Raw genomic sequence first — 17,771 nt, 5'->3', positions numbered from 1 at the left:
CCAGTGATGGTGCCAGCTGGCTATATCGGGATGCCGGCATCCACAGCCACTCGGTCTTGGAAGGGTTGAGTCAAAGCCTGTTCCTCCCCATCCAGACCCGCACGGCCTCCAGACACTGGGACATCACTTCAAGGGCATTGTTGGGGTGGTTTGGGGTGGAGATGTACAGCTGAGTGTCATCAGCATACAGATGGCATCGCACCCCAAATCCACAGATGATCTCACCCAGCGGTTTCACATAAATGTTGAACAGGAGTGGCGAGAGGACCGACCCTTGTGGCACCCCACAAACAAGGCGCCTCAAGGTCGACCTCTGCCCCCCTGCCAACACAGACTGCGACCGGTCGGAGAGATAGGAGGAGAACCACCGCAACACGGTGCCTCCCACCCCCAGTCCCTCCAGCTGGTGCAGCATGATACCATGGTCGATGGTATCAAAAGCCGCTGAGAGATCTAATAGGACCAGAACAGAGGAGCAACCCCTGTCCCGAGCCCTCCAGAGATCATCAACCAACGCGACCAATGCTGTTTCCGTGCTGTACCCAGGCCTGAAGCCGGACTGGCATGGGTCTAGATAGACGGTTTCATCCAGGTACTGCGGGAGCTGTTGCGCAACCACACTCTCAACAACCTTCGCAATAAAGCAAAGGTTGGAGACATGACGGTAGTTAGCCATAACAGCCGGATCCAGAGAAGGCTTCTTAAGGAGGGGCCTCACCACCGCCTCTTTCAAAGTAGGCGGCAGGAAACCAATTAATGTGCAGTTTGAAAACTTTCAAGAGGCTCTTCTATTGCATATCCTGTGTATGACATTTGTTCTTTATATTATTTTTGCATATTTATATGTGGATACATATTAAAAGATTAAAAGATTGTTTTAAATTTAACTGCTTTTTGATAGCTGATTCAAAAGTATTTTCAAGAATAATTCTTTTTCCTCATTTGCTTATGGCACAATCTCACCCCCCGATTTAAAAACATTAAATTGAGTTTGCACAACTCAATGATAGGGGGGGAAAAGGTAAGGGCCACCTACTTACCCATTCTGACATACAAGACGATACAATTGACTTTTTAAAAGCCCAGATTAGGGGGTCTATAAAAACTCACCATGTTCAGCTCCACATCAGCTGCATGATGACAGTATAAAAAGTTGGTTAATAAGTTTTGAACCTGAAAGAGGTTCTTTCAAAGAGGTTTCTCTGGCACTTCATTTAGTGCCAGAGATAAAAGAGGAGCTTTAGGAATTTGACCTCCTCACTGATCAGCTATCATTGAAGCAATAAACCTTGAATCCTTGTACTTACTTGAAGAGATATAAATAAAAACATATTAGCCATATTTTACCCAACAACTTGCTTGGAAGTAATACAATAAAAACTGTATCCCTATGTAAGTGTGATTCTGTGTTTGAGTTCTGAGAGTTCTGCAGTGATTCTGTGCCCTGCTTTAGATTTCCTTATTTGAGTCTCTACCTATGGACCTGTTACTGTCAACTTGAATTTAATATGGTACAAGCTATACAAAATAAAGTACAATAAAAATATTTAAATAAATAGAATCAAAATGATCACAGACATTTCTGTGTCTTATATTTGTCATTCATGTGCTGATATTGATATGAAAGTAGAGCCCCTGTGACCCTGCTCAAGAACCTGTTATGCTTCTCAGGCATAAATGACAATGCCTTTTGCTGTTGTGCCCCCATCATTTTGCAACAACCTGGATGGGAGGTGTACCTGCCCCCCTCACTGGCTGATCTAAAGACTGGAATGCTTTCTTGATAGTATAATTTGCCTGACAGCTACTTACATTGAGAAGAGTCAGCCTTTTATCCTGAAAAATCACAATAAGGGGTTCAGATCATCAATGGGAGGCATGGAAATATTGTTCTCAAAATGTTCCAATTCAAGTATTCATTTACAGAAACTGATAGGTGAAATAATTGCTGCATCTGAATTCCTTCCTTTTTTTTGCAGGCAGTGATGTCTTTGTGGTTTTGAAAAGGAACAAGTAGTGAATCCCCTTCCATCACCCCAGGGATGGTGACAAGCAAGGGTGACAAACAGGTGCCAAGTTCCAGTGAACTAGTGAGAATGTCTCAACCTGCTACCCTAGCTTCTCTACAAGTCACTTTTCTTATGCTATTTCTCTGCTGGGATGCCCTTATTTCGGCACTGCCCATTGGTCCTGATTACTTGCAACGTGGCTGGCAGAGGCTTCTAGAGGAAGGGGAGAGTTGTGTAGAATGTAGATTGGAAGAATGCCCCACTCCTCGTGGTTGCCTTTCTGGAGTGGTCCTGGATGCCTGTGACTGTTGTTGGGAATGTGCAAATCTAGAGGGACAGATCTGCGACCTGGATCATACCAACCACTTCTATGGCAAATGTGGGGATCATTTAGAGTGCCGTCTTGATTCCGAAGACCTGCAACATGGCGAGGTGCCTGAGCCCCAGTGCACTTGTTTATCTAACCAAGCTCTTTGTGGCTCTGATGGCAAAACGTATGCTCAGATCTGCAAATTCCAAGAGGTGTTTAATTCCAACCCTGAGGCTAATCTCACTGTAGCTCACGAAGGACCTTGTCAATCAGGTAAGGTCCACTGTAAGTCCCTCTTCCCCAATGCCTGTGTGAGTCCAGAAAGGACTGGTTTTAAATGTTTTGAAAATAAAATAAATGGGAAACAATGATTCTACGCTCTTACATTTTCAAAACAAAAAATGTCTGGTGAAGTAAATAATCTAACGGTTTAAAATTGTATAATAGAGATTGGTCAAAAACAACCTGGTTTCAATAATTTTGCAGTTCTCAGAATTGTTTTTTTCACACAATCTGCTATCTAGTCCTTAACACTGGTACCATTTATCTACCATCTTTCTCTACAAGGACTGAACATATTTCTTAATAGTACACACTCAGTGTGTATCTATTGTTTCTATGGAGTATTGCAATCATAAAAATCTTAAAAAGAATTAAATAATTGAAGATAAAGAATCAATGCCTATTGATGAATTCACCCAGGTAAAACAGTCCTCAGCATTAAGATGAACCTGAATATCTGGAATTCCACAATGACAGGCTGTTACTTTCTAGAGCTAGACAACCCCAAACAATTGTATATAAAAATAATCGCTAGAGTTAAGGTAAGTGCTAGAAATATTTCATGTGTAACAAACATTATATATTAGGGATAGCAAGTGTCATCTGGCATACACATTGGTCTGCATTGATATACTATTCTAGGATTTCATCATGTAGCAGTACTTGGTAAATCAAACCAGACTAGATATTGTTCTAGATGTCTGCTACTAAAACAACGTTTACATATTACACATAATACATATCTTCTGTAATAACTGTAAGGAGCGCTATAAGCTAGGTTTGTGGCTTTGTATCCCATTTCTTGTCGCCAAATATGAAGTTACAAAGATACAATGTATTAGAAAGCTGTTTTCTAATAAAACATAAATTATTCATCTAGCCTGGCATCTAATATCTAACTGGCAGGGCAAGCTGAGGTAAAAATCTATCTCATTGCTATTGAACTTTCTAAAAAACCAGAACAAAACACTGGAGGTTCCAGAGCTTGAATAAAAGTCATTCTGTATGCAGAACTTGTGCTCTACCTACCAGCCAGCTACCATCTCTCCCCAGGCATCAAAGCTTAAAACAAGAGGAAAAGTGAGTTAGCCAGAAAGCTTAAGTCAAATCCAAGCATTTGACAATAAAGCAAGCTGATTAGCAGCTGCCACAAAGCTGTCATGTTTCCCCAGCAACAGGAGGCAGCAGCAACATCCCTAGAAAGCATTTCATTTAAACGACTGCGACAAAGCCCCGGACCACCGTTTAGGGGCCAAGGGCCCTTGTTCACAGATGTGCCATGATGATACAAATACATTCTTTATAACAGCTGCTGATGGCCTGGCAAAGCAGCACTATTTAGCTCAATCATAAAAGGTTTTCCACTGAAAGGAAACTGGGAGTATAGTGCAATAGTTCATTTATTTATCCTATTTATATGACCATCCATCTCAAACATATGACTCTAGGCGGTGATCAAAAAGTAAAAGTAAAATACCATAAAGACAATAAAAAACAAACATAGGAGCTGAGATTAAATAAAACCACAACATACTTCATCACTATAATAGAGCCCAGGGCTTGGTTCCAAGCTAGGTTTTTAAGGCCTTCTTGAAAGCCTATAGCAGTGATGGCTAACTTTTTCTGGACCAAGTGCCCAAAGCGTGTGTGCACAAATGCACTTGCATGAATGCGCTTGCGCCCGAACCCCCAAAATGCAATGCATGTGCGCCCCCCCACATGCGCCCCCCCACATGCACACACAGCCTGCTGTACGCACCCTGCCCCTGCGGATGCACATGCATCCCCTGCGCATGTGCGGCAGAGACGCGAAGCCCAGCTGGCCTGGGGATGTGCGCGTGCATGGGGCGACAACTGGGGCGACGACTCGTGTGCCATCAGAGAGGGTGCTGCGTGCCACCTCTGGCACGTGTGCCTTAGGTTCGCCATCATGGGCCTGTAGGGTTGGAACAAGCCTAATCTGCAGAAGAATGATGTTCCAGAGGGCAAACATTACAATAGAAAAGGCTTTCCTCTATGGACCCACCCGATGACTTTCCCTAGTGGATGGGACCTAGAACATGCCTTTCCTGTTGGACCTCATGAGACAGGTGAGGAGAGACAGTCCTGAAAGTCATCTGGTCCCAGGCCCTTGCCATTTTGAAAAGCTTAGATGTTACAAAAAAATAAATAAAAATAAGACAGACCTTGACTACAAGCTAACTATCAAAAGGTGAGAGTGATTTAATCACCATATGATTAAAGGATCTCTTGAAATGTGTACAAAATGGTAACTTTTAGGAATCATCATCTCTAAAATTGAGCAGAAAAGATAATACCTTCAAGGACAAATAAACTAGAGATTCTTGGCTTCTCAGATCTTTTTCTGGCCTTTCCTAGAGCCCTGTATTGTGTCTCCTCCTTATGATATCTGGAACATCACTGGGCAAGATGTGATCTTTGGCTGTGAGGTCTTTGCATTTCCCATGGCATCTATTGAATGGAGGAAAGAGGGTCTGGATACGCTGCTTCCTGGAGATGACCCCCACATTTCAGTTCAGGTAACCCTGAAAATCTAGTCTACCCTCAAACAGTGGTTATGTGTGTGTATGGGGAATATGGTCCTACCTTTAGCTCTTTGTATATGGTCCTAAAGTGTCACTATTTATATTTAATTATTTTGTCAGATTTATTCCCACTTTCCCCCTAGAAGCTCAAGATAGCATATGTAATATTGACTTCTTTTTGTTGTTGTTCCAACAACAACACTGTGGATGAAGTTTGGCTGAGAGACGGACAGGTCCAAGTCATCAACTGAGCTTCCATGATTGAGGGTGGGCTTGAACCTGAATCTCCTAGGTGAGAACTTTAATAATAACATCTAATTGGCTCTCAAAGTTCTTCAGATCTTCCACTATACATTGCTGATTTACAACTTCTGCTTGCTTAACAAAAGATGGACTTGCTTAACAAATGACAACCAGCTTTGGACATGCACAGATTTCTTCAAATAACCTTCTGTGGGGGTTTTGTTTGTTTGTTTTGCTTTGTTTTGTTTTTTGGCGCTGCTCAAAATACAGTTAACCAATGAACTATTCTCCATTTTTCTTTTGTTTTTCTTACTGCAAGCTTTAATTACCATTCCATTTTTACTGCTTGTTCTCTTGCTGGCCACAATTACACACATTTGCATTAGCAATTGGAAATATTGTGGTAATCTGTGAATGTTCCTAACATGGATCTTCACAGAGGTTAACAAGTTTGGGAAGCCAGCCTAAAATAGAACGTAAAAGGCTGCAAAGTACTTAGTGTTACACCCTTCCATTTAAAGGGTGGGTGAGGAAATCCTAGGAATCATTTATAGAAACTAAAATTTCTACTATGAAATGTTTTGGGTGGAGTAAAAGCATATGTCAAGTCACAGTCTGGTTAGGGGGCTGGGATAGTTCCATGTTATGTCAAGTAGGATATGTTTGGGATAGCATCTATTGTTTAAAATAAGAGACATTTTTGTTCCTTGCGTTGTTGTATCAAACTTCAACTACCCCTTTGTCATAAGTGCAATCACACTAGTCCAAGAAAACAGATGAGGAAAATACAACTGAACAAATTAAATTGGAACCAGGAATTGCTTTCCTACAAGAAAAAGCTAAAACAATGGGAAACTCTCCAGAGAGAATGTCTGCTGCTATGAGTTAATTAAAAATAGTCTGGGTGTAATGCTAGAGAATATGTTGCATCAGAAATGTTTAGTGGAAAAATAGATATTAAGCAAGATTACCAAGATCCTAATGCACTGCTAAATCTGTATGCCGCATGGGATTTGGAGATCTTTTTTAGATAGTGGGATTTTAAGAATGTAAGCCTGCACACATTTATCTTAAGTAAAGTGTAGGGAAAAGAATGATTGTACAGGCATATGGACCCTCAAGGCTTTATAAAACATTTGACTTTCATATACAAACAATTCCACCCTATCATTATATATTTATCATTGTCTTTGTGCATTTTTTTTTTGCATACTTGCTCTTCATGCATGTATATAAATCTTCACACTTGCAATTGTACACATGAAGTTTCCTCACCTAGAGATGTTAATCCAACAGATAGTGGGAGAAACTAAAGATGTGTGAGCAATGTCAAGGGACAGAGTGCCTTGTAATTATTGTTATGTGAGGGTAAATATTGTTTTGCTAATGTGGTGAAGTAATTAAAATGTTGGGTGTGGATCACATGGGGTACAATGTTCTCTCTCTTGTATTTTTGTAGGGCAGATATTCTAAAATATACCTTGTTAGAATAGAATACAAATGTGTGTGCCCATTTGAACTGGAAAGTAAAACAATACAACATACTAGCACCTAGTATAGGAATCTCCATAAAAAAAAATATGCCATGGAGTAGTACACTATGCCAATATCCGGGCAGAATGGATGTCAAGCTGTTACAAGATGAAATATCCAAATTATCCACATAGTAGCCAGATTTTGTATAGCTGCTGTGAAAAAAGGCTGATCATGCCATTTTATTGATTCATGTTTTAATGTTAAATCTGACTCATTCAGCAAGTCCAAAACTTTGACTTTTGCTAAACAGGAATTTGCTGGTGGAATTTGACAGAAAAGTTTCTAACAAATTTTCTAAGTAAACTGAAATTTTGTACTTCAGCTAATCTGAGAACCAGAAACAGGTGGAAATACAACTTTTTCCTAGTGCTACTCCATCCCCCACCCCCTCCCCAAAGATGAGTGGATAGAAATCTGTAGTTATGACCTGGAGTGCTTGTGTACATACCTGAGAGATATATTTGTGTATCTACCTGAGAGAATCTTAACCTATATTCATAGCAGGTCCAAGCTTGTGTACTTCTCGAAGAAAAAGTGAAGATTGGAGCAATAAGGAGGCGCTTCAGCTGATGAGAAAGAATTTATCAGATCATAGTAAAGAAACACTACAATGGAAACTGATAGTAGAATCAACACTCTATAAGGAAGAAACTCAAATAAAGACGTTGTCTTTAGCATGGTTTCAAGATTCTTCCTCAGATGATGAATCATTTCCAGAAATCTAGGTTGCCAGGCACCATGGAACCTGAGTTACTACTGACCTCAACTTTCTTAAAATGAACACTACAATTTTGACCCAAACCTGGAACTTTCTCCATCTAGCCTCAAATAGGCCAGCAGTTGAAAAGTGAACAACAATGGGCAGAGAGAATAGGAGTGCTCAACTTCACAAAGAGACAGCAAGACTTTGCAAGATTACTCAGGAGAAATCTGCTAGGGGAAACCAAATTTGTTGAGAGTCAAAACAGGATCAGAAGCAACTTCTATCTAAGGATCATCATGAACTTGTATCACAGAATAATGCTATTCTGTGGTGACTCCATGAAATTCCTACTGCAGTCTCCTCACTATCAGGTTTTTTTCCTGGAAATTTGACTTAGTTTAGTTTGGATTCATAACCTTGCTGTTATTTTTCCCCTAGTGCATAGTTTACTTGTAAGATAGCCTTCGCATGTATAGTCCTGGACTGGATTAATTACCTTGAGATAAACCTGACATATTTATTGCTATTGAAGCAGATAGCCATAGCTATTTGTGAGGCCTCGATAGGAATAAGCCTAGTGAATGAAAATAACCAGAATCAAGAGACAAACGTACATAAAGACATTGTGCACCATGTACTCAGAAAGAGTTTTCAGGCCTTTGTGGCTGAAATGGGCTCAGATAATTCAGAAAAAGAGTGACAAAGAAGAATCATGGTAATTGGTAAGTGGTAATTCTCCACTATGAAGAAGTGAAACGTATTTATATTTACCAGACACATTAGCTTGTGAGATGTACTGATTGCTAGGAGCAATCCTTAAGGATACAGCAAAACAACATCCTAAGCATATCAGATCTAACAATTACTGGTCCCTGCTGATACAGTACCTATGGTGTAGGACAAAACACCATAGATTTTAGCAATCTTAGAAAAAGATCAAGACTTTGGGGGCTCAGACAGTATTCTCATCATCATTCATGCAAATGGACCAAACATCCTTTCTTACAGATGAGTCCCTGGCTACCCAAAATGTGTTGACAGGAGTTGGTTTCTGGAACAATGGTCTGTTAATTACATGAATGTGGGTTGTAGAATGAAATGGTATTTTTAGAAAGTATTGCTGGAGTTCTTGATTTTAAGGGAAACCAAGACTGAGTGGAATCAAACATATGTTTTGTTCTCACAAAAATGGATTTTCATGTGAGCTAATATAACTAGAATTTCATGGTAGGAAATTCTTGTGGAAAACTGAATCAACAAGGAAAATGCAGCTTGGTTCCATTTTATTGTGTTTGGATCATATTTCATTTCATACTGTGTCCAGATCTGGCCATAACACTTTAAGGAGGATTTGGAGAAACAGGAACAAACTTAGAAAGACAGCGAGGATGATTAGGATATTATAAACTAAAGCCTTTGGAAAGAGATTGAAGGTGCTAGGCGCACTCTTTAAATATCTGATAGGAAATCACACTGAAAAGGGCAACACCTTTTCTTTATTGCTTCAATACACAGAATAATGAATTTAAGTTAGAGAAAAATAGATCCCAACTGAATTCTAAGAAAAAAAATCTTTTTTTTTTTACAGTCAAACCAATTAACCAGTGAAGTTGGCTCCCCTTCATTCTAAGTGGTCAAACCAAGACTTAGTAGCCATTCATCAAGGCTGCTTTAATTTGGATTTATGCCCTAAGCACAGGGGTGAAATCTACTTACCTTCCTTACCGGTTCGGAAGTGCACGCGCCGCGCAGAGGATAAAAAACACATTACTTCCTGGTTAAAACCAGGAAGTAACGACACCTGGGCGGGTGGGCGGAACCTCACACCGCCATCACTACTGGTTCTCTGAACCACCTGCCACAATCGCTACCGGATCGCCTGATCCAGTCTGCACCAGGAGCATTTCACCCCTGCCTAAGCACTGGATGAAACAAAGGCCTAGTTACCCTTTTCCAATTCCATGCTTCTCCCAGTGGCTGAATTTGGCCCAGTCACTTCTTTTTACAGAAGTTTGTTTTACAGGATTGTTGCTGTGGAGATTACATGATGATAAACTGAATTCCTTCAGAAATTGTTGGATACAAGTCCATCAAGTAAAATATAAATTTTGAACTGTCTGATCAGTCTAATAGTACTCCGCAATATAATATATCTCCAAAATATTAAGAGAGAGATGAGATTTCTAGCAATTTGGAGTGCAATTATGAAACTTTGGGTATCTTTCCTCCTGTCTCTGTAACAACCCCCTCCCTTTTCCCTTCTGGTTCAGCCCCTGCCAATACATTACACATTTTAGAATCTGTTTCAATTTTGCAGTGCTGTTAGATAACTAAATGGTTATTCCAAGGCAGTTTTTTTTTTAATCTGTCAATTGATTATGCAACATCTTTTTTTGGGTGCAATTCACTGTTCTGACCTGACAGTGAAAGGAAAAATCTGGATGTAGGCATTCACATAGAGACATGGATTCCATGCATTCTATTTACAGAGAAGACTAAGAAATGAAGACAATATGTGGGCAACTTCCAAACTTCCTCATTTAGGCTTTAAAAGAAGAGAGAGAACATATACTGCTGCTAGTTCCATCTGTAAATAATTTAGATTATTTTCCATTATGGAAAGAACAGCAACATACATTGGTATTTTACATAGTCTGAAATGTCTAGCACATGACCAAGTACAAAATACATATGCATATTATGTGCATATAGGATTAAATGCATGCTTTTTTAAAAAAAAAAAACTTAGTTCCATAAACATTATGTACAGTATGTTGTAATCACACACCCACAATGTGCTTTGGAATCAGGCTAAAGAAAGAGTCAAAAATAGGATGGAATCCAACACTTTCCAAATATATATGGAGATGATGGGATGAGCCTAACCAGTGGGAATACAAAAAGAGAAGAGCTGAAAACTGTAAAAAGACAAATTTCAAGTTGCAATGTTAACTATATATCCATGAATTTAGTAGTTAAACATATTTTTCTATTGTGGTGCCTGCCTTTGCACCAATCTGTCCCTGAGATTCAGATGGTCCCAATTCCCTTTGTTTGGAGGAAAGCTTTAAAAACTTGGCTTTTACTCCAGGTTTAGTCTAAAATGATAGATAAATTCATCTTCTGGAAGGTGCAGTATAAATGATATAGGTGCAATATGTTATCTCACGTGTTGCTAATCAAATTAATTTCTTTTGTTGATATAAGGTTTTTTTTTAACTTGCAATAATATTTGGAGATTTTTATTTTTTGTACACTACACAAAGCTGCAGTTATACAAAGTTAGGTGACTATATAAATCTTCTAAATGCTGTGTAGTATGATGATGGAGACTTTCTCAGATAAAATGCTCAGCATAATAGTCCTGCCAAAAGACAGATAACATGTTTGATGTTCTACGTTTGCAGCTTTTTGAACTCAGAAAAATACCAAATGTTTCTTTTTTAGATATACTGATTAAAAGCATGTATTTGCATGAATGAGTAGATGTGATTATATAAAACAATATGATTCAGGGAGCTGTGCTGAAGCCAACACTTCATCCTACATGAGTTATATTTTACAATATTAAGCAATAAACTTTAGGTTACATGTGGACTATCTCTATAGCTTATTGTGAAAATCCACATACACATGATTCCTTTTTCATGTGTAACAAAAGAATAACATAAACAAGCACAATAATGTTATAAAGAAACAAAAGAGGGTGAACCAAAAATAAAGCATGGGAAAAGTAAAGGAATACACTGAACTTATTTTAAAGTTAAAATATGTTTAAAGTCCAAATTGAAATTATATGAATTTAGATCTGGGCAACTTGCAAGTAATTTGCATTTATCACATTGTCTTTTGGCATGTATGTGTCTCTCCAATTCAGAAACTCTGAGTGGTTTATCATAACCAAAGTAGGATAAAAGCAATAGAAAGAAACTCAATACAGCTCATAACATCCAGCCCAGTGGATCTGCAAATTGGATAATCTTTCATCAAACTGCTCCAGAAGGGGTCTTTTTACAACTCTTCATAGCTAATGAAGAGGGAGTGTTCTAATATCTGATGTAAGCTGTTCTAGAAGAGAAGGGCTATCACTGAATATTTTTGACAAAGGGGTTCCTGCATTGGAGGAGGGATTCTCAGCAAGCCTTTGCTTTGTAATCTCATCAGTTGAGCAAATTCAACCCAGAGCAGAGCGTTTCACAAATATCCAGATCCTAAGCCAATGGAATTAATTCAGCAAAATACTTTTTAAATATGGATTTAATCCCTCAGAAAATGTAGAGTAATGGTTGTTTTTAATTTCTGTATGTTGGAAATATGGTTTGGGCCTGTTCTACAGTATCACTGTGTTGCTTTAATGTTTATAAAGTATTAAATAGACTGTTCAGAAAAGAAACGAGTCAAAGATATTGAATATGAAGTTCAGATTTGTCATGCATGGGCAGTGGTTAAGAGTAGTGAATGATTCTAGTATATCCAACTTAAAATCCAAGATGGAAGATATTCCTACATTTTCTATCAACTATGGGAAAATGAATCAACATGATTCTGCATACTGAAGTTTTAGTTTGTTGTTTGAACTTTGACATGATGTGATATTTATTGTAATTATTTTATTATGTATTTATTAAGGTAAAGATCTTCTACATCAGAATCAATGCAGAGTAGTCATAGCCATTTTACCCATGGAAGCTCAGTGGGTAACTTCAGCCTAGTTTCTGTCAACCTAACCTATCTGTCGAAATTGTGTTACAGTCATTGATAAAAATGGCAGGACAGTTATCAATAAACCCCAGAATAAAGTTTTTTAAATAGTTTTTCCCCAATGGAATCATACAGTATACAGAGAGAGATTTAAAATGTGTCTTATGTAATTGGCTGTAGTTTAGGGGAGGTCCTCAGAAGTATGAGGTAACCAGCTGGCTTCAAATCCAAGCTGTGCGGTTGACTGATGAAGGAACTTATCATTGCTATGCAAGAAACAGTGTTGGACAAGTGGCAGCTCCTGCCAGCCTTACGGTACTCACTCCTGGTAAGTAGAAACTAACCTTAAGTCATTCCTTTAGCCAACCTGTTTGTCTCAACAGTTGGTTTTCTCTTGTGTCCACCAGTACCCACACGTGTCTTCTATATTCTGGAAGTTGCTAATGTCTACCTAGTCATTAGTTTTTATATTTTATATATCTTGTGACAGCATAGAGATTGAATTTAGAAATTTGGAAATCCCTCTCCAATTTCACCAAGTAAATTATTTATTTTCCGTGCCCCATAAAATGTTGTTATATTATAAAAATATAAATACTGTTTTGTAAAGAAAGGGAACTGTGTTTCTTCTTTGCATTTCAAACAGCACTTTGTAAATGCATGGCATTGCCATCAAAATAGCAGCCTTTGTCCCATTGTTAGGAAAAGGATAGATGATTTCCTCCAGATGTTTTGGAGTTCAGCTACTATCAGATCCACTAGCTTGGTCACTGCAAATTATATGAAACATCTACAACCAATATGCTAATTGCCTGACAAATTGTTTGAAAGTTACAACTATGCTGATAGCTTGTAAAATTCATAGGCAGCACCCATTATCCAGTTAACACAACTTATTATACATTATTATACATTAATGTAATTATTTTAGCCAACAATTATTAGCAATAGATAAAGGAGGACAGTAACTCATTTCAGATGGTAACCATATGCTTTGTGTCCTATATTTTTGCAGATCAACTGAATTTAACCTCACTGGCTCTGCCCAAGGGGCCCAACCTGGGATCAAATGATGACTGGGCGAGTGATGAATTGTATGATTATTACTGAGAAGGACATATATAGGACAGCATTCATAATGCAGGGTCATTTGTATTCTTTCCCATTTGAACATTTATTTCATCATCAACTGGTGCCCCAGTTCCCTAGATTAATAATTAATATGGAAATTCTAGGGTGAACTTAAGGAAGCCAAAGGAAATTTTTCTATGGAGAGCTTTAGTATAAGTTAATTCTGTCAAAATCAATATACTTAATTGTATGACCAATCCCTGAATGACAAGTACATCAAAGCAAGTAGAAGAGAAGAAGTGATTGTATTTAACTGATGCAAATCAAATGGACTTTGATTAGCTTCTGGGGGAGTATAATTTCATTGATTTGATACTTCACACTCACAATTATTCCTTTTCTAATTGCTCAGAGATTAGACTACATTGATGCATATAATTCAAGTAGCAGAGATCTTGGAGAAAAAAAAGAAGCATTTTCTTTTAATAGGAAGCCTAAGAACTAAAATCTCTAGCAAAATTCAGTTTAACTGCCTGTTTGGTACATTAAAGAATTTAAAGGAGGAAAGATTAGATCAGCAGGGAAAGAAACTTCTAAACAAGTTTGGGAACAGCTTTTAAAATGGAAGCCAGATTTCAAAGTGTGCCAAAACACATATACTGTATATAAACTGGATGAAGCGTGCAGGATATTATTTGGTGAGGCCTATGTTGTCACAGGTTTGGGTTTCCTCGTTGCAGAAAGAAGAATGAATGTCAATTTTAAAGTGCTGATCAAAGAGACCACAACTGAAGCTCTCCAAAAATAGTAATACTGGTCAGTGTCTCTATTGTGAATTTAACTATTCTTCAGCTTCACTGCTAACTGGAATTCATAGTATATGCCACCTTTGTTTTTCAAGTTTTTCTTTTCTTTCAAAGCCTGAAAGTCTATATTTACATACCATGTATGAAAAAAACAAACCCTGTCTCAAGGTAGTTTCTTTCAGATGTGAAATCTGGAAAGACCTTCAGAAAAACCTAAAATAAGATCAGCATGAATGGCAATGGCTCGATTTTGATTAGGACCTAAATATATCTGATCATGATGACCCACACAAAGCTATAAATGGTGAAACAGTGAATGTAGCATCTGAGCATTGGAATTTAAGCTATGACAGCTGCATCTGTTCAACTATAAAAATAAGTAGGTGCCGTTGAGCTAGTTATTCTGTCTAACCTACCTTATTTTTTATATTGCTGGCAGAATTAAAACAGGCAACCAATTACCTTGCCTTAAGATTATACATTACCTCTAGAATGACTAAAATACATAAAAGTAATAACTAATGAGTGCTCAACAAAACGGCACATTTGGATGTTCAACTTGGACATCCAATCTATCCTACTCAAAAAGTCCTGTTCCCTCAATTCTGGATGCTTCTTCCCCCGTGTTATTTTCTCTATGTATGAACTCACCTAATTCACAAGACCAAAGACAGTTTACAAACAATAAATAATAGCTACAAATAATACTCCAGTTACATAAATTAAAAGTATCCCATCATGATTCTGACCCAAATACTCTGCAAAACAAAAAGTTCTGAAATGCTTCTTATGGGTTGCAAACTTAGGAGCTTCATAGATGTTAGAAGTCAAGATATTCCAAAGTATGGGGCAGCCACCAAAAGGATATTCACACAAACATGTATATACATACACCAATATCTTCATATCATGTGGGAAAGAGACCCTTAGCATCTCCTCCTGAAAGCATGCATGGGACAGGTCATGATCTTTGGGGGAAGATAATCCTCTACGTATTCAGTGGCCAAGCCATGTAGGGCTTTATTAAATACAGAAGCAAACTGGTAACCAATGCAGTAATACTAGAATTGGTGTATCCCTGATAAATCCCTTAATACTTTTTAGCAGATGTACCATAACATTTTGGACCAATTGTAGCTTTTGAATTTTCTGCAGAGTGGTTTCATCTAGAGTGCATTGCAGTGGCCTAGCTCCACAGTGAAGACAGCCCCTCAGTCTAGAAAGGATTGCAATTGTTATACCAGCTGAAATTTGGCAAAAGCATCCTTGGCCTTAGCATCTATCTGTTCCTCTGGCAAGAGCCTTGAAATCCAGAACATCCACCTCTATATCTAGGAACCTGCTTCTTCAACCTGCTTCTTCTTCCTATTGACAGCCAATGGTTAAACAAGAATTGAGCTACCTAGTCCATGTACTGAAAACAGCAACTCTGTCTTGCTGGGATTTATTTTGAATGTTGGCTCTTTCATATTATCATAGCCTTCAGGCATCAGGCCAGGATTTTGATTGCAACCACAACCAGGCACTAGGATATACCATATGCCACAGAGAACCCAGATTACATCCTTCCTCTCCATAAACTCAAAATAATCCCCAGATAGTCTTGCAAATTGTCATCTGAGTTGTCTCATTAAAGAGATATCCAAATCCAATAAATTGTGAATAATTTTATCTGTAAAAAAGCTCATAAATCTGTCAGAGTGTCCTATTGGAGGATGCTCCCCTGCCTTCTTTTCCAGAAGAAAGTTGGGCACAAGTTGATAGATAAGAATATGCAGACATAATAAATATGGAAAAATAAGCATGCTTTGCCATTCTTATTATCATAGTATATCCTCCCACCTTCATACCTGTGGAGCAGCAGGGTTTGATCATCTATTTCTCCTTTTTAATTTTCTTAGATATGATATATGGTTTCTTAAACTATTTTCTCAATGTGATTCAACTCTTAGCCTCCACCTCAGCACCAGTGATCCTGCACTTGCTAAAAATCAGGAGTGAGAAACTCCTCTTTTGTTATGCCATTTGGGTGGGTGAGAAAACATGTTCGTTGGTCTCTGTTATGTATGAAAATGGCTGTCTATATAAAAGAATCAGTTGGTGTGCACTAGGTTTAGAATAAGTGTTTGGATGCATTTATGTGTTCTATGTAAAGGATAATGGGTTGGCCTGCCAACTTAGTTTTTGATTCCATTTATTTTTGTTCTGTGGTCCCTGGACTCTGCTTGGCTCCTGATATAAGATCCATCTATCCTGAGCAATTCTGACCATTTTAAAGTGAAAGCACCACTTCTGTCTTGTGTGTAATGGTTATTTGTGAATCATGATTTATGGTTTAGAATATAATACAAACCCAGTCAGTTGTGGACTTTTCAATAAATTTGAAAATGAGTAGACAGTGAAGTATAATAGCTGTACAACAATGCAATATCATTGCACTTCGTATTCCATATGGGACTGGATAAGAGTACTCATGTTTAAAAATATAGTCACCAGAAAAGAATATGAGGTATTTGTCTAAAACCTTCTGAGGTCAGAACATTTTACCTTCTTTTTTATTCTGGAAGCTATCTTCTCATTCTTCATGCAAGAAGACTTAATAAAGGATTTCATTCATGCTGCTGAATATGGTTAAACATGATGAAATAGGTACAGAATAGGTGGTACTTGGCTCAGTAGCGGTAACTGCAAGAGGGAACTGGAAGTCCTAGTGGACAACGGCTTAAATATAAGCCACCAGTGTGCTGCAGCTGCCAAAAAAGCCAATGCAATCCTAGGCTGCATTAACAAAGGGATAGAATCAAAATCACGTGAAGTGCTAATATCACTTTATTATGCCTTCATAAGACCGCATTTAGAATATTGCATCTACTTTTGGTCACCACGATATAAAAAAAAGATGTTGAGGCTCTAGAAAGAGTGCAGAGAACAGCAACAAAAGTGATTAAGGAGTCGCCTGCTTGAGCAGGGAGTTGGATTAGAAAACCCAAATCCCTTCCAGCTCTGTTATTTTGTTGTTCTGTTATTCTTTGGAATAATTTTCAAAGCAGGCACAAAATAGCCACCAGAAGTGATCTACACTGTGTTGTTTAGGTATCAGTCAAGAGGCTTAAATAATTATATGCCAGCTTTGTATAGCTGAGTATAGCTCAGCGATGGGATGCAGGCTCAAGAATTAGCTCAATACCCACATTATAATTTTGGTCTAGGACTTTTTTGAACTCACAGCATAACAGGAAGCCCGTGTTGCTTATACACACTAGTTTCTCCAAGCCTTTTTGCAGAGTACAAAAGTACAAAAGAACTTCTATCTCTAGTCCTTACCATTGCAGAGCTTTAGCCAGCACTTCTCTGACCTAAACTTGCATTTTTTTTTCCTAATTGTCCAGCCGAAAATATTAGTGCTGTTACAAAATAGTGCTGTTGAAAATATTAGTGCTGTTACAAAATAGAACAAATTGTATTTTCTGAAACACTGATAAACAATCCCGGTTAATCAAAAGATGGCATTTTAAAACTTTCCTAATCTGCTTTTAACTTTCAAAGGTTTTCTCAAGTCTACCA

The 17,771-nt window shown here is 38.1% G+C and overlaps 1 protein-coding gene across 1 annotated transcript; it reads left to right on the top strand.

Annotated features, from left to right (window-relative positions):
* Nucleotides 1-2,042: 2,042 nt before the first annotated feature.
* Nucleotides 2,043-13,440, top strand: KAZALD1 (Kazal type serine peptidase inhibitor domain 1). Its single transcript, XM_070946103.1, has 4 exons — nt 2,043-2,592; nt 4,981-5,141; nt 12,511-12,658; nt 13,346-13,440. Exons 1-4 carry the CDS (start codon nt 2,043-2,045, stop codon nt 13,438-13,440), a joined length of 954 nt encoding a protein of 317 aa, XP_070802204.1.
* Nucleotides 13,441-17,771: the final 4,331 nt, after the last annotated feature.

Source organism: Pituophis catenifer, unplaced genomic scaffold, assembly GCF_029215685.1.
Source record: "Pituophis catenifer annectens isolate HBS135680 unplaced genomic scaffold, rPitCat1.0.hap2 SCAF_6, whole genome shotgun sequence".
Classification (NCBI taxonomy): domain Eukaryota; kingdom Metazoa; phylum Chordata; class Lepidosauria; order Squamata; family Colubridae; genus Pituophis; species Pituophis catenifer.
The sequence above is the reverse complement of the archived record's forward strand: the minus strand, read 5'-3'. Positions and strand labels throughout refer to the sequence as shown.